The sequence below is a fragment of the Triticum aestivum genome, chromosome 7D (genome assembly GCF_018294505.1).
Source record: "Triticum aestivum cultivar Chinese Spring chromosome 7D, IWGSC CS RefSeq v2.1, whole genome shotgun sequence".
Taxonomy (NCBI): Eukaryota; Viridiplantae; Streptophyta; class Magnoliopsida; order Poales; family Poaceae; genus Triticum; species Triticum aestivum.
The window spans coordinates 607,990,986-608,016,866 of record NC_057814.1 but is presented as its reverse complement, the minus strand read 5'-3'; the positions used below and the strand labels follow the sequence as shown (position 1 = coordinate 608,016,866).

Sequence of the window (25,881 nt, the reverse complement as noted above, 5' to 3'; positions counted from 1 at the left end):
ATTTTAAAAATGTTAAATGTGTGTAGAGCAAATGTTTCTCATGTCACGAAATATGTATACAAAAGAAACTTACAAAATGTTAATAAAACATGTGAAAAACAAATTAATCAAGTATTTGAAAAAATATTAATCATGAATTTTAAAATTTTCAAATGTGTATAGAAAAAACGTTGTCATATATACAAAAAATATATACAAAAATAAATTGTGTATGAAAAAGTGTTTATCATGTATGTATAAGAAAATGTAGCACATGCATAAAAAAATGAACATAAAACATAAATTCAAAAAATGTTGCTCATCTATCCCAGAATGTTAATTATATAGTTCTAAAATCTTAAACATTTATAAAAAATGTTCCATTTTTATACGAAAAATGTATAATGTGTATTTAAAAATAGTTGTCAAACAAAAAAAATGAAAAACACTTAATCATCTATTGCAAAACATTTTAAATACGTATAAAAATGTTACTGATGTATATGAAAAATATAGAGTGTGAATTCAATTATTGAACATAAAAAATTAGTTTTAAGAAAATATGGATTGTGTATCAAAAATTGTTAATCATATATTATAAATGTTAAACATGTATTAAAAAAATCTGGTATATAGCAAAAAATTATAATGTTTATGAATAAAGCAGTCATCAAGCATTTTTTAAAATATTAATCATGTATTTGAAAAACATTAAGGAGGTATACAAATTTTCTTGCTGTACACCAAAATTGTAGCAATTTTTATAAAAAATGTACACATGTGTTGAAGGAAAAATAATAATAAAATAGAGAAGACCGGAGAAAACCAAAGAAGTGGGAAAAAGAAAAAACGAAAAATAAAACAAACCAAAGAAAACCAAGAAAGAAACAAAGAAAGTCAGAATGAAAAGCAAAAATCAGTGAAAACTGAGAAAGAAATAAAAAAATAACTAAAGAAAAGTGTGAAAGAAACGAAGAAAACCGGTAAAAAAACAAAGAAGAACAGAAACCCAATGAAAACCATAAATAAATATGAAAAAAAAAGGAAAAAACCAGAAGAAAACCCGGAAAGAAAATGGAAACCAAAAAAACATAGAAAGATAAAAGAAAAAGGAAAGCATGTGAAAACAAAAAAAACAATGTACAAAAAAGGAAAAGAGAAAAAATAAAGAAAACTATGAAAAAACAGAGAAAACAAAAAGAATGGAACAAAAAGAAATGAAAAAGCAAAAAACAAACAAACATCAAAACGTGAACACTGCTAGTGATTAAAAATGAAATGGACTGGCCCAGTTTACGACAGGGAAGAAAAAGCTTTCTTTTGACAGAAACTATACTCGCTTTAAGCGAGGTATAGTCATCGTGATGGGCTTGACCCGGTAAGAAAGAAGAGAAAAGGAAAAGAAGAAGAAGGGAGGAATTGGGCCAAGCCTGTTCGGCTAGGAAATGAGAGTTACCTACGTATCGCCAATGTAGCTAGCATCGGAGGTTCCTCTAAAAAAACACCGGCAGTGGAGGAAAGCAAATGTCGCCATCACTGAATGCTCTATCTGACTGCCTCGCTTTAGTCACTGACAACTGCGATTGGACGCTGCATGCGTGCAGGGGCGGAGCCAGGATTTGGGTAGGGGGGGGGGGGGGGGGGGGGGGCAAGGCAACTTGAAAAAAAAATTGTCTAGGGCAACAACCAAAAAAGTGTGCGCAACTAGAACATTGGTACAATTGTATTGATTTAAATTTAGCCCGACAATTTTCAATACAATGAAAAAGTTAATTTCTCAGATCATAACTTAGCTGATGGGTAATTAACTTTTAGTGAAGATTATCATGCAATTCTGAAGCAAGTCATCTCTCGTTGGACTCGATTGATACCTTGCACATTAGATTATCAATAGGTAGAGCAACTGAAACAACATGCTTAAAAATCGAATTAATCCTTAATGTGTTTGGCGGCTTTGTTCTATTCATAACTGTTTGCAGATTACACAATTGATGAAATTAAGAATCAATAGCATAGTATATCACACAGTCAATATACTTAAAAATTGGATGTACAATTTCGCTGTATATAAGATGAGGGTTGAGAGACTAATAGACAATACTCACACTAGTGCTAAACCTTGACTAGTTGGCTTGACCATCGGAAAATTGGAGTGTAGTTTCGAACGCGGAGCCGATGTTGCCTAGTTTAATCCGACTGAATCTAATCAGGAGTAGTGAGGCATGAAGCAGTGGCGGAGGCGGACGGCAGCCCCCAATAACGAGTTAATCACGCCGGGGACTAATCTATTCTTTTAGGAAAGGGTAATGTCATGTCCTCGTGGGCTAGTAGCTAGTAGTTATGGCCTTAAAAGGGAATTGAATTGAAGGAGGCCATAGTGGGCTTTCCTATGGCCTTTATTTCTCCAAAATTTACTCTGGGTCTGGGTCAGGGGGGCCAAGTACGTATAGCGATCCAATCTCGTTGCTAGTTACTCGTAGCTTCTAACAAAATTGTCGATCGTTAGGGGGGGCCAGGCCCCTGCTCGCCCCCCCCCCCCCCCCCCCCTGGCTCCGCCACTGCATGCGTGCCCGTGTTTTGCACCATGGCTGCCTCCGCATGTAACTGTGTTCTGAGAGGTTCAAGCTCATGGCCCTTTCGGCCATCCACAAGGTACGCCATGATCATTCTAGATTCCTCTCTTTAGTCCTTATTAGAGTTCTAATTTCTAAACTTCTAATTTTATTTATTCACTTCCTTTCAAAATTTTGGGTGTAAGATTGTTGCCTAAAATATGTCTGAGAAAAGGAAAAAGGGAAAACGAGTGGATCAGTTTACCGAATCACAAAGAAGTGCTTTAAATAAGTTTTTTTCTGAAGCATTGAAGCATTATTGTTGATGGAGACATGGAGTCATTGGAATTTTCTTTGTTATTGGAGATAATCATACTAGTTTAATCTTGTTATTCTTGTAATCTTCTTGTTGTAATATGGCATTGCTTCACTAGTATCAAGGCTCATCTAGCTGTGACATTGTTATGTCACATCTAAATGATGTCATGGGGAAATTCGTTGTCCCCATTTTTTGTGTGTGTTTGTTTTTGACATTGTTTTCTCTTGCCAGCCACCCTTGCACACCAAAGTCCGCCACCCCGACAACACAAAGCTGAGCAATGCTATTCTTACATACTGGTTTTACAAAAGTCCTACGCACTAGTTCAGATCGCTGGCAATTAGTTTTTGTTTTGTCTCCAGACGGTTATTGTCTACTAGTATCTCAGTAGGTAGGTTTTATAGTAGAATCTGTGCGTAGGAATATTATTTTTGCACAAAGCTTACCAGTGACAACAACAAAGGCAATAGTCCAGGCATAATAGGAGCTTGTTGTTGCACCGACTAAAAAAAACTTTCGTTGCACGGCAAAAAGTTTTTCACGCGTGAGTCAAGAAAAAAACTTTTTTTAAAACCCCACCCATATATTAATTAATTAAAATAAATGTTCATACAATCATTCATTACTGCTCTTGCCACGCAGGGCGGAACACTATTAATAAGAATACCATCAGACCTATTAATAAAACTAAACTTCGCAATCTCATGCGCTACCAAATTCGCCATCCTGTTTATCTTGGTGATTTTTAAATTCCTCATCATTTTGGAGACACTCAACGCTTCCTTCTTCAAATGAACAAGGTTTGACCTGTCCAGTTTATCATTTGCAAAAACGGAAGCCACAGAACAACAATGAGCTGGTCAGTTGTATCTAGATCAAACTTCTTTGCGTTGCAGGATGTCAATCTGAGGATGATTTCATGTATTTTGCAAGAGATGCTTCTGCATGTGTGTTTGCAGACTGCTGATCTTGCTGTATCAGTGAAATTGTGCAAATTGTTGTAGTCGAGTTAACTAGAAGCAGGGTTTGGGACTTCCATGGGCATAGCTTTAGCTTTTAAATTAGTCTTATTTTCAGGGATCGTAAACAATGTTGTGTTTATAAGAATAAACAATGTTATGCTATGTTATGTCAGTTATAACCAGTTTGCATGTACTTGTTTTCAATGCAATGTCCCTTCTTTCCCTGAGATGCCCCTGGAAAGTAATAACATGGCCCGTGTCTATGACATGTGGACTCAGACCCCGCGCGTCATAGAAATGGCATATGCCAAAGCCGTGCGTTAAAATTTTCTGCAGGGACAAGTACATGTCTGTCCCTAAATTCAATGTTCACTACAACAGTTTTAGAAGTAAAGAAAAAACCTCTGCATTCATGATTCACGTATGACTGCTTAAGTTCGAGAATTTATGGTGTCTTGTTGAATTTGAAGTTGCACGAATGCATTATCTTAATATTTTGTGCTTATCCTTTTTTTGCGGGGTAAATACTTGTATTGTCAAGCAATACCATGATTACAATCAACTTTGCTAAGTTCAAGTGTTACCGGTGGACCAGAGAGCCACAGTACAGTTCTCTTTTCAGTTCTAGCAAAGTTTGCCAAATAGTTTGCTACAATATTTTGGCTACGCTTAATTAATACAAGTTCTACGAAGAGAAAGAAAATATTTAATCTCTGCCACTAACGAAGCAAACACCGACCTATCTTGGTCATTATCCTTTAGTAAATTCACCACTGATATTGGTGCTTATCGCCTAATAGAATAAAGGAAAGTCCTTATATTTTGCATTTAGCCACATTTATTTTCCTTGACTTTGAAAATCAATGGTGCCTTCTTACTGCTACATCTGTGCAATGTCCTTGTTATACTGATCTATCCATCCATGTATGATCTCAACTTCCTGTCTCCTTTGTTCTACAACCCATTCTGGATCATCCTTGGTTGTAGATCTGAAGTCCAAATGATGGGCCCCTGAACATCACCATCACAAAAAGTAGCCTACGTAAGTAAGTTCAGAATACTTTTGACCTTGCATATTTTCTTTAAATTCATGTTTACCATTCTCCGTCACAAGAGCAATGATGCTGGATGATATGTTCTTGAGTACCCTGGTAGAAGTTCAGAAGGAAAACTATTATTATTCTTTACTGTGGTAAAACTGTTACCTGAATGGTCGAAACTATCGTCATCAATAGATCAGATGGTGAAATCTTGTACTCCTACCCGCCTCGACTCCACGGGTCTCGCATCCCGTTGGAGAAGATGATGTTGCTCCCAAACCTCTTGAGAACCTTGTCAATTTTCTGCAGTGGGTTGTGCAATGCATGCAGTACCAGGTGAGCACATGCCACACAAAGAAATGCTGCTACTAACGGTTCGTACGTAAACACTGAAAATCTAAAACAAAAACTTACATGGCCACCATATTCAGTAGTGATCCAGTGTATCCTCGGACGAACTCCGTAGTACGCGAGGCAGCCCTCGGAATTGTTCTCGTAACTGAAGCTGAACGGTGGGAACATGCTCTCATTGGACACAATCATCGGCATGACCATCTCTGTGCAGGCCTGCACAAGAGTTTGTTTCAGCAAACACATAAATGATCCTCTCAAGCTTCCAGTGTTATCACTTATCAGTATGCCACATACACACGTATGTGAGTCAGGCTTGTACCTGCCAACCCCAGCCATCGAGGCCATGAGGGTCATCGCCACCCTCCATCTCAAAGCATTTCTGGTCGCCTGAGTAATTGTAGTACAGGCTCGCCGCGGCGAAAGCTTTGTCGATGACGTCTGCTCCCACGGGAAAAGAATCAATGATCTTACACATCTGCAGAAATGTCAGGAGAAATGCTCAGCAGAAGGTAATAAAAACAGGTCCACGGACTCAGTTTGGTAGCTCTGAGTAATGCAGGCGAGAGTAAGGGGTATAAGGTAGGTCACAAGTGGCTAACCTCCTTCACAGGGTAAGCAGGCAGATTCATCATGAAATTGGCTGGGGTTGGATAGTCCACCATGGCGGTGTAGGTGAATGCATTCCATAGCCAGTTACTCAGCGAATCAGCGGACTGCACGGTCCTAAAAGTTGAGGAATAACACAACGTCACGAACCCGAGTCATCGCCAATTTGTTCAAATGTGGCGCTGTTCATTAGTTCACCACTCGGGCAATCTTGTCAAGATGAAGCTTTCATGTTCAGTCATGTATGCAGCTGAGCTGAGTGTGTATCCTTTGGACTTAATGTACATTCTCTAAGCCTGCAAGTCATCTCTTTTCATGTATTTCTTGCCTACAAGGTTTGACTATTCGTTTGCTTTACTTATACTTCACACATAGAAAAAAAAATACTTGCAGTCTTAATCTCTTATTTTTCTCCCTACAGTAATGAATTTTATACTGTGGGGTTCTCCCCAACGGTTTTCAGTCAAAAAACTAATTATCAGTTGGACAAAGCTTACTTGCAAGCCCTGAAGGTTTTGCTGAGCTCCAAGAGGCCTGTGTGGTTGGATCCCCGATCATCTAGCACATCCCAGACCGCCTTGATGACACGGAAGCAATTCAGGCTCTCAGACTGCAAAATTTAGTTGGATGTCACAAATACATTTATCTTTTTGGAAACTTGACATGGGACAGCTATTAGTCAAGCATCAATCAGACAAAGATGCCACTACAAAAAGTGACTCATCGTTCCTTTCCCTTGTCATATCTTGTCTCTACCGTATCAGTAATAGCTGTCATCAGGCATCAATGATGAACAAAATTCATCAATTTGCATACAAGTGAGGACCTTATATCCTGTCTCTACCATATTAGTAATAGCTCTTCGGTGCGGTTGAGCGTCTCAATCAAGCTAATCAAAAACTGAATCATTACTTCACTAGCCATTTCAATCACGCACTTAAATTCCATGTATTATTTTCATGAGAAATTCTAATAAAAAAACCTGTTAGCTACATGCTCATGAAGAAAAGCACCATCACCAATTCATAATCCGCTAAGGTGCCGCCAGGGTAATGACAACACGAAAACAAGTGAAATTCAGTACTAATAGTAATTCAGAGCTGACATCGCCGATAAGTTTGCACCAGACGGACGTAGCTCAAGACCAATAATTTGACAGGTGACACTGGGCCATCCGTGATCCATCCCGAAATTCTTTTGACCAACTTATTTTTGAGGAAATGAAAGAAAAAAAAAGCACGATGATGTTATTGCAGTAGTAGTGACTAATTTCCATTGTTACCTTGAAGTCCTGCGAGACGGCGTCGTAGAAGCTAGACCACGGGGTGATGTCATCGAACTGCAGGATCGGTGCAGAGGATGCCACTGCTCCCATGGCGACATGGGGATATTTGAGCCTGAACCATGAAGCCAGCACTAGAAACAACAGGCATAATATCATTTACTCTCACAACATTATTAACTAGTGTAGATTAGCTCATCCTAATTTTCTCTCAAGAAAATTGTCCGCCCTCAGGTCGCACGCATGATATAATACACGGTGACGCGCTGGTGATGGACTTACTGCCCCCGTAGGAGCCGCCGAAGACGATCACCGGTGCGTCGACGGCGGAGAGGTTCTGCTTGAGGCTGGTGATGAGGACGGCGAAGTCGGCCAGCGCCTGCGTGGACGTCAGGTAGCCCAGCGTGTCGGCCGAGCTGTATGGGCCGTCCCCGAACGGCATCGACTCCCCGTAGAACCGATGCTGCACACAAATTTGAGTCAAACAAATTTAATATGAAAGTGATTGCTGTTACTGATTAGTACGACAACCAAACTGCTTAAAAAAGTAATTCCTGCTCAATGGTGTGTTGTCTAGAGGGACCCAAACCCAATAGGACAACTAAATTTTGGACCAGGGGCGGTCAGTGGTCACCGATGATATCAGCCATGGCGGAGGATATATGTACGTGTCAGAAAGGGTACCTCGATGAAGACGAGGAGGGCACCGAACTCGGGCGCGATGTCGAACATGAAGCCGGTGTTGGTGGCGAACCACTCGATCTCGCCCTCGTTGCCGGTGTACACGAACAGCGGCCCGGCGGTGGGTTTCCGCCGCCAGAAAGTGTCGTTGAGGAGGTACTTCTGGGAGAAGAGGTGGGAGGAGTTGGGCGTGAAGGTGAAGTGGTCCAGCTCCTGCAGGAAGTAGTGCGCCGTGAACGGGTTCGCCGTGCTGTTGTCCGTCGCCGCTGCGGCTGAGGCCGTGACGGCGGCAGCGGCGTACCTGCCGCTCGACTGCTTCTGATGCAGGGGAGCGAGTCCCACGGGGAAAAGAGGAGGCTGATGGGCGGGGCGCTTGGAGGGGCTCGCTGCTGCTGCTGCTGTTGCTGGCGCGAACGCCGCCGCGAGGAGGAAGAGCAGCGCCGGGACGATCACAGGGAGCGACGAAGAGGCTGCCATTTTCGCCCTCTCTGCAGCTTGCCCGCTCGCTCGAGTCACTGTGCTCGTGTGGTGTGGTGTGGGGTTTAAGAAGGCGCGGGTGCGTGAGAGACTCAGACGAGGGTATTTCTAACTCGATAATACTACACACGCGCGCAATAAACAACGGACTCCGCTGACCTTCCTACGTGTCCTCATCTAATTGGGCCCCCTGATTTTTACTGGTGGGCCTATCTCACTTAATTCAATTCCAGCCAATCAGGTCCTAATCACTCAGTAGATCCCCGTAAAGGGCACGTCAGTCTAGCATCTCTCTTTCTAACTGATCCCCAGTGGAGTTAGTGGAATGAATTTTTATTTCACTAACGGTGGCCGCACCTAGCCGATCCTCTACAGCAGTGAAGTAAAAACCAAAATTATGTTGATTTTATGTCCTACCCACATCAACTTCAAACTCTACACAATATATATCATGAGAATATTAAATTTAAAACATGCATACATAACCGTCTTGGGCTTCCTCCTCCTCGGACGCCTCCTCTTCCTTGGCATCCTCCTCCTCCTTGGCCACCTTTTGCTTCATGTCTTGGGCCGCCTCCGAATGATGCCAAAAGAAGTTGTAGTTGAGCTCATCAAGTCCAACGGTGGCCGAGGACTCCGAAGACGCGAGGAATTCAGCCGTGTTCATCTCCGCACTACGACAACAAAGCAAACAACATCACTATCGGCCACCAACAAGATGCGAGATTTTTCTTTACCTTGCAAGCAGTTCATCGAGCACTAGGCGGCCGCGATGCTTGTTGCCGGCTGCGGCCGCCGCCCGCACCGAAGCAGTGGCCATAGGGGGCGCCGGAGTAGCTGCACGAGGCGCCACTGTGGCCTTCTTCTTCTTCTTCGCGGCGCCTCGGTGAGCGCCGCCACCGCCGCCGTCGGCTTTGGAGCTCGTTTGGCTCCTGCGAGAGCGCCGAGAGGGCGGTGTGCCATTCCCGGAGAGGCGGTGGCCACCCCGGAGGCCATTGGCATGGTTGGAGGAGGAGTTTGAACCCGATGGGTTTTTTTCATTCCCAAACTCTTCTTCGGCGCGGGTGTCGGTGTCAAAACCGGCGGATCTCGGGTAGGGGTCCCGAACTGTGCGTCTAAGGTCGATGGTAACAGGAGACGGGGGACACGATGTTTACCCAGGTTCGGGCCCTCTTGATGGAGGTAATACCCTACTTCCTACTTGATTGATCTTGATGAATATGAGGATTACAAGAGTTGATCTACCACGAGATCGTAATGGCTAAACCCTAGAAGTCTAGCCTGTATGATTATGATTGCCTCGACGGACTAAACCCTCCGGTTTATATAGACACCGGAGGGGCCTAGGGTTGTACAGAGTCGGTTTACAGAGGAAGGAATCTTCATATCCGAACGCCATGCTTGCCATCCATGCAAAGGAGAGTCCCATCCGGACACGGGAGGAAGTCTTCTATCTTGTATCTTCATGGCCCATCAGTCCAGCCCACGTCACATAGCCCGGACGTCCGAGGACCCCTTAATCCAGGACTCCCTCAGTAGCCCCTGAACCAGGCTTCAATGGCGATGTGTCCGGCGCGCAGATTGTCTTCGGCATTGCAAGGCGGGTTTCTCCTCCGAATACTTCAAAGTAGTCCTCGAACACAGAAAACATGCCCGGCTCTGCAAAACAAGCTCCGCATACAGCCGCAAAGAGTATAATATTTAACAAGTCCCATCTACTGATATCTTTTGTAGTGAGACGCCACGTCTCTGCACGGTCATTATTTCGAACCGTTTTCTAGCCTCCCGCTCCATGTTTCGAGATGCGGTTTCCATTGGCACGTCTTGTCGAAGCAGAGATCGTGTCCCTTTATCACGGGATTCTCATCAATACGGGCGTGAGTAATCCCACCGCGCCGTCCGCACGACCCTTGGGGAATAGGCGAGCTTTAAGGCGAGTGGGGAGGCGCTTGATATTTGCTGCCTTTATAAAGAGATAAGGATTCACCCTTTCCCCCATGCCTTCTTTCTCTTTGCCCACCCATTCTCGAGCTCCAGAGCCCAAGCTTCCATCCTTTCCGCCTCAAAAAAGCACTCCGGCCATGTCCGGATCTAGAGCGCAGGGAAAGTGGATGGCCTCCTCCGTCACGGAGAAGGACATTACGAAGCTCCGGGAGGCGGGGTACTTGGCCCAGGAAATCGCCCACCGGCTTCCGGCCAAGGGACAGATCGTCCCCACCCCAAAGCCCCATGAGAGGGTGGTGTTCATTCCCCGCTTCGTCCGCGGGTTAGGGTTTCCTCTCCACCCATTCGTCCGCGGACTCATGTTCTACTACGGGCTAGATTTCCATGATATGGCCCCAAATTCCTTCCTCAACATTTCGATTCATTGTCGTGTGCGAGGCCTTCCTCCGCATCTCACCCCACTTCGGATTGTGGCTGAAGATCTTTAATGTAAAGCCGAAGGTGGTGGGTGGTCAACACGCAGAGTGCGGAGGCGCTATGGTGAGCAAGATGTCCAACGTCACGTGGCCCAAAGGAACCTTCGTGGAGACTGTCAAAGGGTGGCAGCAGCAGTGGTTCTACGTCACAGAGCCCCGCGATAGCACCTAGGCTGCGGCTCCCGAATTCAAGTCCGGGGCCCCAATGCGGCTCACCTCCTGGCTAGAGAAGGGCCTGGACTGGGCTTCGTCGGACGAGCTGACAGCGCTGCAGACGCACATTAAGAGCATGGTGGACAAGAACATCAAGCTTGTCAATGTGATCCAGGTGATGCTTTTTCTCCGGATCCTTCCTTGCCAAAGCCGGACTTGCAATCTGTGGGAGTTTGATCCGGCCAAGCACCAGACCTTGCAACAGTTCTTCGGCGCTACACACGAAGGCATCTGGAAGGTGCTTTTTTAAGGCCAATGAGACGTGGCCGAAGACGACCGAGGACCGTGGGTACAATCTGACCCATCCCGCCAGCCCGGTAAGTTTTTCGTATTTCAAGGTGTATCCTTCACCTGTACATTCAAGGAAGATGTCTAAGCTTCCCTATCTGTCTTTTCAGGGATGGACAACGAAGGCGGAGCGGATCCAGTGTCCGGCTCCGCTGCCCGAAAACCCAGCAATCCCACTTCTGACGAAGATGCTGGTTCCGGCGCCCTACCAGGCGCCGGAGAAGAAGGCCAAGAAGAAGGCCAAGGAGACCCGAAGTGGCCTCCGCCGTAAAGGCACTTCGGACGTGACGTCCGAAGACGCCGAAACCCACTCCTCCCCCGCCACCGAAGACGACGAGGGGGAGGAGGAAAGCAACTCTCCCCCCGAGGGGGGAAGAAAGAAAAGGGCGGCCTCCACAAATGCGGAGGCAGAGGCGTCCAAGAGAGGGAGGGTCTCCCCCGCGGATAATCCCGCGCTGGATACCGATAGCAGCTCTGAGTGGCGTCCCAGGGATAAGCCCCTGGCCGAATCGTAAGTACTCAAAGGCACTCAAGCACATATATACCCAACTCCTTTGTTTCGTGGTTTTAATATGTTGAACCATGCGCTGCAGTCCAGCTCACGCCCGCGCCCAGCGATCCTCATCTTCGGGGAATTCGCTGGATCCCAATGTGATGGACAGCGGGTCGCCTCCGCCGGCCTTCTCCCCCAAGACTACGGACGATGCTGAAGTGTTGTCCCGAAGGACCCTCCCAGGTCGGGGAGAGGCACAGGAGGACGTCACGGTGGCGCCAGAGGGTGATACCTCGGCCGCCGGACACATGGGGGAGCAAATCCCCCCGAAGACTGGCGATGGGGGCCATATGCAATTCGCCCCCCAGCCGAATACTATTCCGGAGGCCCATACAGCTCCAGAATCAGGCAAGCAGCCCCCTTTGAAAGAAGGAGGTGCGCCTATTCCGCCGGTGACCTCTGTCCATCCAGAGGCACCGGATACTCTATTGGAAGCGCTGCAAAGTGCTTCCATTGTTGAGGAACACCGTATCCTTATGGGTACGGTGGTTGAGAGGGTTCAGTCTGCTAAGAGCGGACTGACCGAAGCCTGCACCAGCCTTCTAACAGGCTTTGAGGTATGCGACGTAATTATGCAAAAAGAATGTCATAGTATAGACAGTAGCCCCTGAGACTCTGTCCGGTGTTCGAAAAGAAAAGTCGGACAGAGGACCAAGTAATTTTCGCAGGAGACTAACCATACATGTCTATGTGAATAAGCAGGCGTCGATGCTGGCTGCGACCTCCCATTCTGCCGAAGTTTCCAAACTGAAGCAGAGTCTGGAGCGGGCCGAGTAAGAGCTCGACCGTGTGAAAAAACAACTAGAGGACAAGCAAGGTATGCAATGACCTATTCAGATCTAGAAAGATATGAATTGCTTGTGTTGATCATGTTATCATGATATTTCGTAGGAGCTGCGACCGAGGTGGAGTACCTCAAGAACGCGCTGGCCGAGGCCGAGAAGAGAGCGGCGAAAGGAACAAGCCGCCCGCGAAAAACACGAGGCAAGGGTCGGGGAGGTCCAGCAGGAGCTTCAGGACACCGTAAAGAAATGCGAGTCCTTGGAGCGCAAGATTTCGGATCAAGAGTCCGAACTTGCTAAGGCCCACCAAAGCGCACAAGAGGCCCGGGTTGAAGCTCAGGGCGCCCTCCAGGAAATCCAGGAGGCCAGGAAAATCGCGGCGGGTAAGGCATTTATTATGCAGAGAAAATACGTGAGAAAAAGGTACCTCTTACTGACCCGGATTTGGAGTTCTCCAGGAGCGTTTGTGGATCTGCCGCACAGTGTTGTTGATGCTGCAGAGTTCTTCCGAGCCGAAGAGGGGAGCTCAACGGAGAAGTTGTTCTGGTCGCAATACCTTGCGACAGAGCATCCGATGCCCTTTAGCGATCAGCTGAAACAGCTGACCGAACTGCATAGGGTGGCCGAATTGGCCATGAAGGATTTGATAATCTGTCTATGGCCTGCCGAAGCCATACCCAGCAGCTACTTCGGGCTCGTGAAACGGCTGGTCGATGCCCGCCCTTGGCTTGATGCCATCAAGCGGTCGGTCTGCATCGAAGGTGCGCGGATGGCCTTCGCCCGTGTCAAGGTGCAGTGGGCAGAGATGAACGCCATCAAGCTCGCGACCGAGGGACCTCCCGCGGGCAAGGAGCACCGTACGCCCGAGCGGTATTTTGATGATGTCCCGGAGGGATCCCGCGTTGTAGAGGGCCAGTGCGCAAAAGACATTATCTTTGAATGAATACATTCATGTTATCCCGTCCTGTATTATGAAACAAGGCCGATATGTAATATAATACTTGTTGTTTAAATTTTTTGCCTCCTATGCGGCCGTTTTATTAAATCTGAGAGTTGGCCAGTCATTGGCTTAAGCCCCCACGTAGGTAGTACGGGGGTGTTTGGGTTGGAACCTAAACACTCTTGATCCAAGAGTTTGGTTCCTGAAGGAGGTGTTTAGCACAACGAACCAGGCAATCGGACTATGTAGCTTTATCTCCCTCACTTAGCCATAGGAGTTTGACAATAGAAATGTAGGCGCACTAGTAGAAAAAGGGTCAAATGTCAAGCACATTAGTGCCGGTTTGCTTTTGAGCCGGCACTAATGTGTGCATTAGTGCCGGTTCCAACGGCTAGCCAGCCGCTTTCATTAGTACCGGTTCGTGGCCGACCTTTAGCATCGGTTCGTGCCACAGACCGGTACTAAAGTGAGTGGTGGCAGGATGTTGTCAGTCCGGGGCCCCGCCAGCACCTTTAGTACCGGTTCATGGCACGAACCAGTGCTAAAGGTCGTCCTACATAAGCCCTTCGTCCACCCGAGCTCGCTCTGTTCCTCCCCTTTCCTCTCTCCTCTCTGTTCTTCCCCTCTTCCTCTCGAGCTCATCACACATTTTGCCCAAAATTTGTCAAGATTTGAAGGCCCCCATCCATTCAAATGATCACAAAGGTTAGCAACTTTGTCCTTTCATCTCTCATTGCTAGATTAGCTCTTGCAATGCTTTGTATAGTGATTAATTTATGAGTTTAGTAATTTGGTAGAAAATATATGTGCTAGTATTTGATTTATATGCAATTTGTGGTCAAAACTAGCACTTAGTTTGCATATGTAGGTGTGGTTTACTTAGTGCCTTCTAAATCTCCGTCGTAACCACAGTCGATCGCCCGCACCATTCCGTCGCCGGCACCACCTTGTGGTGAGCCTCTTGTTCATGAATGTTTTACATTACCAAATTTATGTTTGTGTGATTTGGATATATAGTTACTCGTATAATTATCTTACCCGTACGTTGTTTGTTATACATAGTGCCATGGTTCTGATATCCGTCCCCGTCGGCCCTCGTCCTTGTTATGATTCGGATGTGGTATATTCTCTTTTAAAACTAGTTGTTGCATTTCGTGTTTATGACAAATTATGCCCATCAAGTTGACATAGATATTTTTGTCTAGGAGGTTTGTGAACCGAAAATTCCAACCGACCCTATTGTCGAGAGGTTAAATTTAGTTGAAAGAGAAAACGAGTATTTGAAAGAAAAATTGAAAAGAATTGAGGGGGAGAATATGGAATTGGAGTTGCATGTTGCCGATGTCGTCGATGATCACAAGATCAAGATGGAGAAAATGCGATTGAAGATTAGAAAGATTAGAAAATATGAAATTGATAGTGAGGCTTGGTATCATTATGCTGTTGGATCAATTGTTACCTTAGTTGCGATCTTGATCGCATTTGTTATTGCATTTAAATGCTTTAGTTAGAGAGTTATTTGTTTGTTGCATTTAAGTCTTGTATGAACTTTATGTATGAACTTGTATTAATTTGGTCTTTTCGGTGTTGTGTAATGAAGATGAGCCGACAATGGATGTACGATGACCGATGCTCTCCCGAGTTCATTAATGGCATGCAAACTTTTCTGCTTGCGGCTGAGGCAAACAAGCGGGCGGATGGTTTTATGCCTTGTCCATGTTTAGTCTGTAAGAATGATCACAACTACTCTACGTCAAGAACCATTCATGTCCACCTGTTTAAGTCCGGTTTCATGCCCCACTATAATGTTTGGACCAAGCACGGAGAAAGAGGGGTTATGATGGAAGACAATGAAGAAGAAGAGGACGACGACAACTATCCTGGCCATGGGTTCCCTGAATACGATGATACAACAATGGGGGAAGAAGCTGAGCCGGCAATGCGGGAAGAAGCTGAAGAAGAGGCATCAGATGAGCCCCCTGATGATCTAGGTCGGGCCATTGCCGATGCAAAGAGAAACTGCGCAAGTGATTTGGAGAATAAGAAGTTGCAGCGCATGTTAGAGGATCACAAGAAATTGTTGTACCCGAATTGTGAAGCTAACAAGAAAAAGTTGGGCACCACACTGGAATTGCTGCAATGGAAGACAGAGAATGGTGTATCTGACAAGGGATTTGGAAAGTTGCTGGTAATGATAAAGAATATGCTTCCAAAGGACAACGAATTGCCCGAGAGTACGTACGAAGCAAAGAAGGCTGCCTGCCCTCTAGAGGTGCAGAAGATACATGCATGCCCTAATGACTGCATCCTCTACCCCGGTGAGTACGAGGATTTGAACGCTTGCCCGGTATGCGGTGCATTGCGCTATAAGATCAGGCGCGATGACCCTGGTGATGTCGAGGCCGAGCGCCCCAGGAAGAAGATTCCTGCCAAGGTGATGTGGTATGCTCCTATAATACCACGGTTGAAACGTTTGTTCCAAAACAAAGAGCATGCTAAGGCGATGCGATGGCACAGAGAAGACCGTAAGAAAGACGGAAAGTTGAGAGTACCCGCTGACGGGTCGCAGTGGAGAAAAATTGAGAGAAAGTACGGGAAGGAGTTTGCAGATGACGCAAGGAACGTATGGTTTGGTCTAAGCGCAGATGGCATTAATCCTTTTGGGGAGCAGAGCAGCAACCATAGCACCTGGCCTATGACTCTATGTTTGTATAACCTTCCTCCTTGGTTGTGCATGAATGGAACAGGTGTACGTGCGTGGGATGAGCACATGGGGGAAGAATTTGACCTAAAGGCCTTGCTGTTCGTGACCATCAATGATTGGCCTGCTCTCAGTAACCTTTCAGGACAGAAACAAGGGATACCGCGCATGCACGCACTGTTTGGATGATACCGACAGTATATATTTGGACAATTGTAGCAAGAATGTGTACCTGGGACATCGTCGATTTCTTCCGAGCAGGCATCCCGTAAGAAAGAAAGGCAAGCATTTCAAAGGTGAGGCGGATCACCGGACGAAGCCTCGCCACCGTACTGGTGCTGATGTACATGATATGGTCAAGGATTTGAAGGTAGTCTTTGGAAAGGGTCCTGGCGGACAACCTGTTCCGAATGACGCTGACGGACGCGCACCCATGTGGAAGAAGAAATCTATATTTTGGGACCTGCCCTATTGGAAAGATCTAGAGGTCTGCTCTGCAATCGACGTGATGCACGTGACAAAGAATCTTTGCGTGACCCTGCTTGGCTTCTTGGGCGTGTATGGGAAGACAAAAGATACACCTGAGGCACGGGAGGACCAGCAACGTATGCATGGAAAAGACGGCATACATCAGGGTCATGCCAGCTACGCTCTTACCAAAGAAGAGAAGGAAATCTTCTTTGAATGCCTGCTCAGTATTAAGGTACCGTCTGGCTTCTCGTCGAATATAAAGGGAATAATAAACATGGCAGAGAAAAAGTTCCAGAACCTAAAGTCTCATGACTGCCACGTGATTATGACGCAACTGCTTCCGGTTGCATTGACGGGGCTTCTACCGGATAACGTTCAATTAGCCATTGTGAAGCTATGTGCATTCCTCAATGCAATCTCTCAGAAGGTAATCGATCCAGAAATCATACCAAGGTTAGAGAATGATTTGGTGCAATGTCTTGTCAGTTTCGAGTTGGTGTTCCCACCATCCTTCTTCAACATCATGACGGACGTCCTAGTTCACCTATGCGAAGAGATTAGCGTTTTGGGTCCTGTATTTCTACACAATATGTTCCCCTTTGAGAGGTTCATGGGAGTCTTAAAGAAATATGTTCATAACCGTGCTAGGCCAGAAGGAAGCATCTCCAAGGGCCATGAAAATGAGGAGGTCATTGAGTTTTGTATTGACTTTATTCCTGACCTTAAGCCGATTGGTGTTCCTGAATCGCGGCATACGGGCAGACTCGATGGAAAAGGCACGCTAGGAGGGAATCAAAAAATATGTATGGACGGACATTCTCTCACTGAAGCACACTACACAGTTATACAGAATTCCGCCTTGGTGGCTCCGTATATGGACGAACACAAGAATTTTCTACGCTCCAAACACCCGGAGCGGTCTGATGACTGGATTACACGTGAACAAACCAGGAGTTTCGCCGGCTGGTTGTAGACACGTACCATGCATGACGCCTCTATTGAAGATGACATGTACTCGCTGTCCCAGTTACCATCTTCGAATATAATGACTTTCAAAGGGTACGAGATAAATGGTAATACATTTTACACGATCGCCCAAGATAAGAAGAGCACCAACCAAAACAGTGGTGTCCGCTTTGATGCAACAACCAAGACGGGAAAGGAAACATATTATGGTTACATAGAGGAGATATGGGAACTTGACTATGGACGTGATTTGAAGGTCCCTTTGTTTCGGTGCAAATGGGTCAATATGACACGATATGGGGTAACGGAAGACCCCCAGTATGGAATGACAACAGTGGATCTGAACAATCTTGCGTATGCAGACGAACCATTCGTCCTAGCTAATGATGTGGCACAGGTTTTCTATGTGAAGGATATGTCTACCAAGCCGAGAAAAAGAAAAGATAAGGAAGCAAATGCATCATATGATGAGCCAAAGTGCCACATAGTTCTTTCTGGGAAGAGAAACATCGTGGGAGTGGATGACAAGACAGAGATGTCAGAAGATTATGAAAAGTTTGATGAAATTGCTCCATTCACAGTAAATATTGACCCGAGCATCCAGTTAAATGATGAAGATTTTCCATGGGTACAGCGCAAAGGGACATACGCGAAGAAAAAGTTTCACACCCGAAGATCTGGGATGTGATCGGCTTCACTATCATCAATTTCTTCTGTGTTTCACACCCAGGAGGGAATCTCTGTAATAGTTAGGGTAGTTATGTGTTTTGGCATTTGAAACACGAAGAAATTTTATGTGCAAACAAATTCTTTCATGCATTTACTGATTTTTTCAGCTAAATGACCCTGAAATTGAAAAGCATTTCAAATGAACTCAGAAAAGGTTGAAAGTTGGCATGGTATCATAATTTCACCCACATAGCATGTGCAAAAAAGTAGAGAGGGTTACCACAAAAACTGGATGCACTCGTGTGTAAAATGGATAATCTCTTTCGAAGTATCAGGGTTTCGGACGAAAACTCATCCGTTACAAAGGCATTTCATTTTTTAAATAACCTAAGCATTACCAAATTGAATATAATGATAAAACACACTAATATTAAACATAAGAAAAAAGAATCACTGAAAATCTATTTTCAAAGTTAAGTTATTCACAAACTAGTGATTCACACAAATTTCAAATAATTCAAAATGTAAACTATTCAAATTTGTAAACTACCGGCACTAACAGAAAGTTTGTAAATTTTTGTACCTAAAGCAAAAATATTCCAAAGAAACTCTAAATACAGCAAAAAACAACTCAAAAATAAATAAACCAAAAATAAATAAAGCAAAAAAATAAGAAAATAAAAAAGCTGTGACGCCCCCGATTTGACTGTACACTAATCATGCACGCAAATGTGTACGACCAAGATCAGGGACTCACGGGAAGATATCACAACACAACTCTAAAACATAAATAAGTCATACAAGCATCATAATACAAGCCAGGGGCCTCGAGGGCTCGAATACAAGTGCTCGATCACAGACGAGTCAGCGGAAGCAACAATATCTGAGTACAGACATAAGTTAAACAAGTTTTGCCTTAAGAAGGCTAGCACAAAAGTAGCAACGATCGAAGAGGCAAGGCCTCCTGCCTGGGACCTCCTAACTACTCCTGGTCGTCGTCAGCGGCCTGCACGTAGTAGTAGGCACCTCCAGTGCCGTGGGAGTCGTCGTCGACGGTGGCGTCTGGCTCCTGGACTCCAACATCTGGTTGCGACAACCAGATAGAAAGGAAAGGGGGAAAAAGAGGGAGAGAAGCAACCGTGAGTACTCATCCAAAGTACTCGCAAGCAAGGAGCTACACTACATATGCATGGGTATATGTGTAAAGGGGCATATCAGTGGACTGAACTGCAGAATGCCAGAATTAAAAGGGGGATAGCTAGTCCTGTCGAAGACTACGCTTCTGGTCATCTCCATCTTGCAGCATATAGAAGAGAATAGAGTGAAGTCCTCCAAGTAGCATCGCATAGCATAATCCTACCCGGCAATCCCCTCCTCGTCGCCCTGTTAGAGAGCGATCACCGGGTTGTATCTGGCACTTGGAAGGGTGTATTTTATTCAGTATCCAGTTCTAGTTGTCATAAGCTCAAGGTACAACTCCGGGTCGTCCTTTTACCGAGGGACACGGCTATTCGAATAGATAAACTTCCCTGCAGGGGTGCACCACATAACCCAACACGCTCGATCCCAATTGGCCGGACACACTTTTCTGGGTCATGCCCGGCCTCGTAAGATCAACGCGTCGCAGCCCCACCTAAGCACAACAGAGCGGTCAGCACGCCGGTCTAATCCTAAGCGCGCAGGGGTCTGGGCCCATCGCCCTATGCACACCTGCACGTTGCGAACGCGGCCGCGAGCAGACCTAGCAACCCACACGATCACGGCGGTTACGTCAAAGCGGTCCAACACGGCGCGCGCCACTCAGTCGCTGACGTCACGAAGGCTTCGGCTGATACCACGACGCCGGGATACCCATAACTACTCCCGCGTAGATGGCTAGTGCGTATAGACCAAATGGCCAGACTCAGATCAAATACCAAGATCTCGTTAAGCGTGTTAAGTATCCGCGAACGCCGACCAGGGCCAAGCCCACCTCTCACCTAGGCGGTCTCAACCTGCCCTGTCGCTTCGCCACAAAGATCCACTTGCGGGTACTCCTACGAGCCGACCCGACTTTAGTCATCTCAGGTGTCATGTATATAATATATAAGTATATGCCCGTGTCCACCGCCCAGGTGATCACGGCCCGATAGTATAGCACAGCAGACGGACAAGAATGTAGGGCCACTGATGGAAAACTAGCATCCTATACTAAGCAGTAGGGTAGCAGGTAAGGGAAACAACTGTAGCAACAATGACAGGCTATGCAACAGAATATGATTAACCGAAAGCAGTAACATGCTACACTACTCTAATGCAAGCAGTATAGAGGAGAGTAGGCGATATCTGGTGATCAAGGGGGGGGGCTTGCCTGGTTGCTCTGGCAAGTAGGAGGGGTCGTCGACTCCGTAGTCGAACTGGGCAGCAGCAGTGTCGGTCTCGTAGTCTACCGGAGAGAAGAGGGGGAAGAAACAGTAAATACAATGCAAACACAAGCATGACGATGCGTGACATGACAGTGAGCGGTGCTAGGGGTGTCCTAATGCGACAGTAGGTGGTACCGGTGAAGGGGGGGAACATCCGGGAGGTATTCCCGATGTTTTGCGTTTTCGGACAGACGGACCGGAGGGGGAAAGTTGCTAGTTCGATAGGTTAGGGAGGTGTGGTGGACGAACGGACTGCGTATTCGGATTCGTCTCGTCGTGCTGAGCAACTTTCATATAGAAAACATTTTCATCCGAGTTACGGTTTAAAAGATATGAATTTTCAAAGTTTATTTGAATTTCTGGAATTATTTAATTAACAGAAAAAGGGATATGACGTCAGCATGACGTATGAGTGACGTCAGCGGTCAACAGTCCGGGTTGACTGGTCAAACTGACACGGGGGACCCACCTGTCATAGACAGTGGGTTAACAGAGGATTAAACTAATTAACTTTTAGTTAATTAACTAATGGGCCCACCTGTCAGTGAGAGATTATTTAAACTAATTATTTTTATTTATAAAACATTTCTTTTCTTTTCTTTTTAAATTTTGCGGCGGGGCCCGCATGTCAGTGACTGGGCCTGCCCAGTCAGCAGTTGACTGGGTCAACCCAGTCAACTGGGGCCCGTGGGGGCCACTGGCAGTGACCCAGGGGGTGGCCCCAGGTGTGCCACGTCGGCGGCCGGCGCCGGAGCAACGCCGGCGACCAGACGCACGGCGGCGCGGCTCGGGAGGGGTACGGGTTTCACGTACAGGGGGTCTCCGGGGGCGTGGCTGGGCGCGTTCGACGCGGCTCGACGTCGCGCGTCCAACGGCGGTGGTCGGAGGGGCTGGAACGGCCGGAGACGAGCGCTACGAACTCGCCGGCGGCGAGGAGCTACGGGTGCCCGACGGAAACATATCTACGGCGAGCTAACGAGAAAGCGGAGGGGCTGGGGGGCATCTACAAACGGCGGGGAGTGCAACGGGCTTGAGCCCGTGACCATTTGGTCACCGGAGACCCGCCGGCGGCGAGCTCCGCGGCGCGGCGTTCGGGCGCGCGTGGGGGAAAGCTAGGGAGCGTGGGCGAGCTAGCGGAGTGGGGGAGGAGGTAGAGGAGCTCACCGCGTGGCGCAAGAAAGGCCCGTGGGTGCTTAGAAGCAGCAGGTCGGCGCCGGGGAAGAAGGGGGTCGCCGGCGTCCGAGTTGAAGGCGAGCTCGGGGAGGCCGTTGCAGTGGCTCCGAGCTTCGACGGAGAGGCGGAGGGGGTGTAGTCGAGGGCGGCGACGTCGTACGACACGGCGAGGTGGCGAGTGGGGCACGGTGGCCGCGAGAACGACGGGAACGGCGGCGAGCGCGTCGGGCGTGGGGAAGAGGGGGGGCGGCGCGGATCCGAGGGAGGGAAGGGGGAGGCGCGGGGGCCGAGAGGGAGAGCGGGGGTGAGTGGGAGAGGGGCCCGAGGAGGTGGGGGAGCTGGCGACCTTATCCCCTCCGGCGTCGGTGCCGGCGAGGGGGTCGGGCGGCAGCGCGCCCCTGTTCCGACCCGGTCGGGGGAACAGGGAAGGGGCGAGGGAGGAGGTGGGCTGGGCCGGGGGCGCGGGGTGCGGTGCAGATTGGGCCCGGGGGTCCAGTGGGGGGGAAGGGCCTGCTCCCCTTTTTTTTCTTTTCTCTGACTGTTTCTGTTTTCTGTTTTCTTTTATTTGTTTATTTCCTTTTCTGTTTTATTTCATTTAAAGTAATTAGGCATTTTATAAAAAGGAGTTTTCTCCACCATAATTGCCAGTGTATTATTTAGCACCCACAGAACATTTTTGTTTGAATTTTTGAAAACTTTTATTTTTCACTTTAATTATATTTGAAGTTTGAGCTAGGAGTTTGAAAGGAAGGTGATTCAAATGTGATCAAGCCCTGTTTAGCAACATGATTAGCTTAATCACAGGGGGTTACTGTAGCATGATTCTCAGGGTGTTACAAATCTCCTCCACTACAAGAAATCTCGTCCCGAGATTTAGGAGGTAGAAGGAAACAGTGCGGGGTATTCTTCGCGCAGACGATCCTCTCGTTCCCAAGTGGCCTCATCTTCAGAATGGTGCGACCACTGGACTTTGAGAAACTTGATCGCCTTCTGACGTGTGCGGCGTTCAGCTTGGTCGAGAATGCGGACCGGATGCTCCTTATAGGAGAGGTCTTGCTGCAATTCGAGCACTTCATGATCCACAGCTCGGATTGGATCCTTGAAGCATCGGCGGAGCTGTGACACATGGAACACATCGTGAACCTGAGAAAGGTTCGGCGGTAGTTCCAGTTGGTATGCCACTTTTCCACGCCTTTCGAGAATAGTGAATGGGCCAATATAGCGAGGAGCTAGTTTGCCCTTGATCCCGAAGCGGTGAGCACCCTTCATAGGTGTGACTCGAAGATAAGCCTTTTCGCCAGGTTGATAGACCATGTCTTTATGATGACGGTCATACTGACTCTTCTGACGTGACTGAGCAGTCTTGAGATTCTCGCGAATAATGCGGACTTGTTCTTCGGCATCTTGGATAATATCCGGTCCGTTGAGTGGACGTTCCCCAGTTTCTGACCAGTTCAGGGGGGTTCGGCACTTTCGTCCATATAACACTTCGAAGGGGGCCATCTTCAGACTAGCTTGATAGCTATTATTATAAGAGAACTCAGCATACGGGAGAGATTCCTCCCATTTCATAACTTCCTGTGTCATATCCAGGTTTTTCTCTGCACATGGCACCACTAGGCGGCCCTTGAAGTATAGGGTGCCATCTTCAGAAATGGTGAAGAATGAGGGCTTTCCTTCTGCGAGGTAGCGCTTAATCTTGTAGGCTTCAGAGTCATACTTCTGTAGCCTTTTGATGCTGTCCTCGAGATCTGGTTTAGCAACTAGGGTATTGAGGGAACCCTGGGTAACAACGTGGAGGTTCACCTTGCCAAATTCCTTAGGAGGGGGAGCGAGTGCACCCGGAGGAACAATATGGAGGTTCAGCTTCCTGAATTCTTCAACAAGTGAGGGCTGAACTTTATGAACCTGGAGGTGGTTGCAGTAAGACTTGCGGCTCAAGGCATCAGCCATTACATTAGCCTTGCCTGGCGTATAGGAAATACCCAAGTCAAAGTCTGCAACAAGCTCCATCCATCTCTGCTGGCGGAGGTTCAGATCTGGCTGAGTAAACAGATACTTCAGACTTTGGTGGTCAGTGAAGATCTCGCAACGATTACCGAGAAGGTAATGTCGCCACTGCTTCAGCGCATGAATGACTGCAGCAAGTTCGAGGTCGTGAACTGGGTAGTTCTCTTCGTGAGGGCGCAATTGTCGAGAGGCATAAGCAATCACTTTGCGGTCTTGCATTAGGACACAGCCTAACCCTTGACGGGAAGCGTCGCAGTAAATGACGAAGTCCTTCTTAGTATCAGGTGGAGCTAGAACTGGAGCAGAAGTCAACTTGTCTTTGAGTGCCTGGAAACTTTCCCTGACATTTGTCTGTCCATTGGAACTTGACGCCCTTATGCAACAGGTTAGTCAGAGGCCTGGCGATCTTAGAGAAGTTCTCGACGAATCGACGGCAATAGCTGGCGAGACCGAGAAAACTTCTGACTTGCTTAACGTTCTTGGGAGGAGTCCAATCAAGAATAGCCTGAACTCGCTCGGGGTTGACGGCAATACCATCCTTAGAGATGACATGCCCCAGATAGGTTACTTCCGGTAGCCAGAATTCACATTTAGAGAACTTGGCATATAGTTGATGTTCTCGTAGTTTTTCCAGCACAAGACGAAGATGTTCAGCATGTTCTTCTTCGTTCTTGGAGAATACCAGGATATCATCCAGATAAACCACGACGAACTTGTCGAGGTAATCCATGAATATGTAGTTCATCAGACGAGAGAAGGTGGCTGGAGCATTGGTTAAACCGAAAGACATGACGGTGTACTCGTATGAACCATAGCGAGTCACGAAGGCGGTCTTTGGGATATCCTCTTCGCGAACACGGATCTGGTGGTAGCCCAACCTCAAGTCGAGCTTAGAGAACACTGACGAACCCGCCAGTTGATCATACAGATCATTGATCCGAGGAAGAGGGTATTTATTCTGAATGGTAGCTTGGTTTATAGGACGGTAGTCTTGAACTAACCGGTTTGTCCCATCCTTCTTCTTGACAAAGAGAGAAGGTGCTCCCCAAGGAGAGCAACTTGGGCGAATGAATCCTTTGCGAAGAGACTTGTCGATTTCCTCCTTAAGCTCAAGGAGTTCATGCGGCGGCATTTTGTAGGGTCGCTTGGCTATAGGAGTGGTGCCTGGTTTCAAGTCGATGATGAATTCGACAGCTCTAGCAGGGGGAATCCCTGGAAGTTCTTCAGGGAAGACGTCGAGGAATTCACGCACGACGGGAATGTTTTCAATGCCCTCGAGTGGTGCAGCGTTCAATGCATTCAATGCATAGAGCCTTGCCTCGGCATTTTGCACCAGATGGGCTTGGTAAGTAACTATCTCATCTGAAGGGTGTAGCAGATGGACGGTCTTAGTGGTGCAAACGATTGAAGCAGTATGCGCTTTTAACCAATTCATTCCCAGAATGAGATCAATGCTACAGGACTTCAGTACGATGGGAGAGACAAGAAATTCCAGTCCTTCAATTTCAACAGTAACATCGCGACTAACCATAGAGGTTTGACATTGGCCCGCAGGGGTGTGTACCACTAGCGGAGTGTTTATCTCTTCGTAATGAATGCCATGCAGGAATGCAAATTCTGCTGATATGAATGAATGGGATGCTCCTGTATCAAATAAAACGGATGCTGGTACTGAATTTACGAGCAGTGTACCCATCACAGTAGCAGGCTGGTCTTGAGCTTCGTTGAGATCAACGTGGTTGGCATGAGCACGACCATAAGGCTTAGCATTGTTGCTGCGGGGCTGGTTGTTACCACGGCCCGTTGCTGGAAGGGCAAGTTGATTCTGATTCTGATGGCAGTCCCTGGCACGGTGACCGGGTTGTCCACACTTGTAGCACAGACCATTATTGGGAGTGGGAACCGGAGCTTGGGATGGTGGGGCTGGAAGTCTTGTCTGCCTAGATGGTGGTGGAGGCAGACGAGGTGCAGCATAGGTCTGCCTTGGGGCAGATGCATTTGGACGGTACGTGCTGTTCGGGATCCATATCTTACGCTT

The 25,881-nt window shown here is 47.1% G+C and overlaps 1 protein-coding gene across 2 annotated transcripts; it reads right to left on the bottom strand.

Annotated features, from left to right (window-relative positions):
- Positions 1-4,319: 4,319 nt before the first annotated feature.
- On the bottom strand, positions 4,320-8,319 carry LOC123169770 (lysosomal Pro-X carboxypeptidase). Of its 2 annotated transcripts, XM_044587639.1 has the most exons (10): positions 7,779-8,319; positions 7,377-7,557; positions 7,095-7,228; positions 6,310-6,422; positions 5,806-5,929; positions 5,526-5,681; positions 5,267-5,419; positions 5,076-5,155; positions 4,911-4,960; positions 4,320-4,823 (listed from the first exon to the last, which is right to left on the bottom strand). In XM_044587639.1, exons 1-10 carry the CDS (start codon positions 8,250-8,252, stop codon positions 4,693-4,695), a joined length of 1,596 nt encoding a protein of 531 aa, XP_044443574.1. In that variant the 5' UTR covers positions 8,253-8,319; the 3' UTR covers positions 4,320-4,692. The 2 variants fall into 2 exon arrangements, 1 of the variants encoding a protein (XP_044443574.1); XR_006484946.1 differs by lacking the exon at positions 4,911-4,960 and having other exon boundaries at positions 5,018-5,155.
- Between the last annotated feature and the right edge of the window lie 17,562 nt (positions 8,320-25,881).

Bases quoted from the DNA above. Each gene is read 5' to 3' on its own strand.
- LOC123169770 (XM_044587639.1), bottom strand. From the start codon at position 8,252: ATGGCAGCCTCTTCGTCGCTCCCTGTGATCGTCCCGGCGCTGCTCTTC. The intron at 7,229-7,376 runs GTAAGTCCATCA...TGTTGTTTCTAG, and splicing joins CGGCGGCTCCTACGGGGGCA to TGCTGGCTTCATGGTTCAGG. The intron at 5,682-5,805 runs GTTAGCCACTTG...ACATTTCTGCAG, and splicing joins CTGCTTACCCTGTGAAGGAG to ATGTGTAAGATCATTGATTC.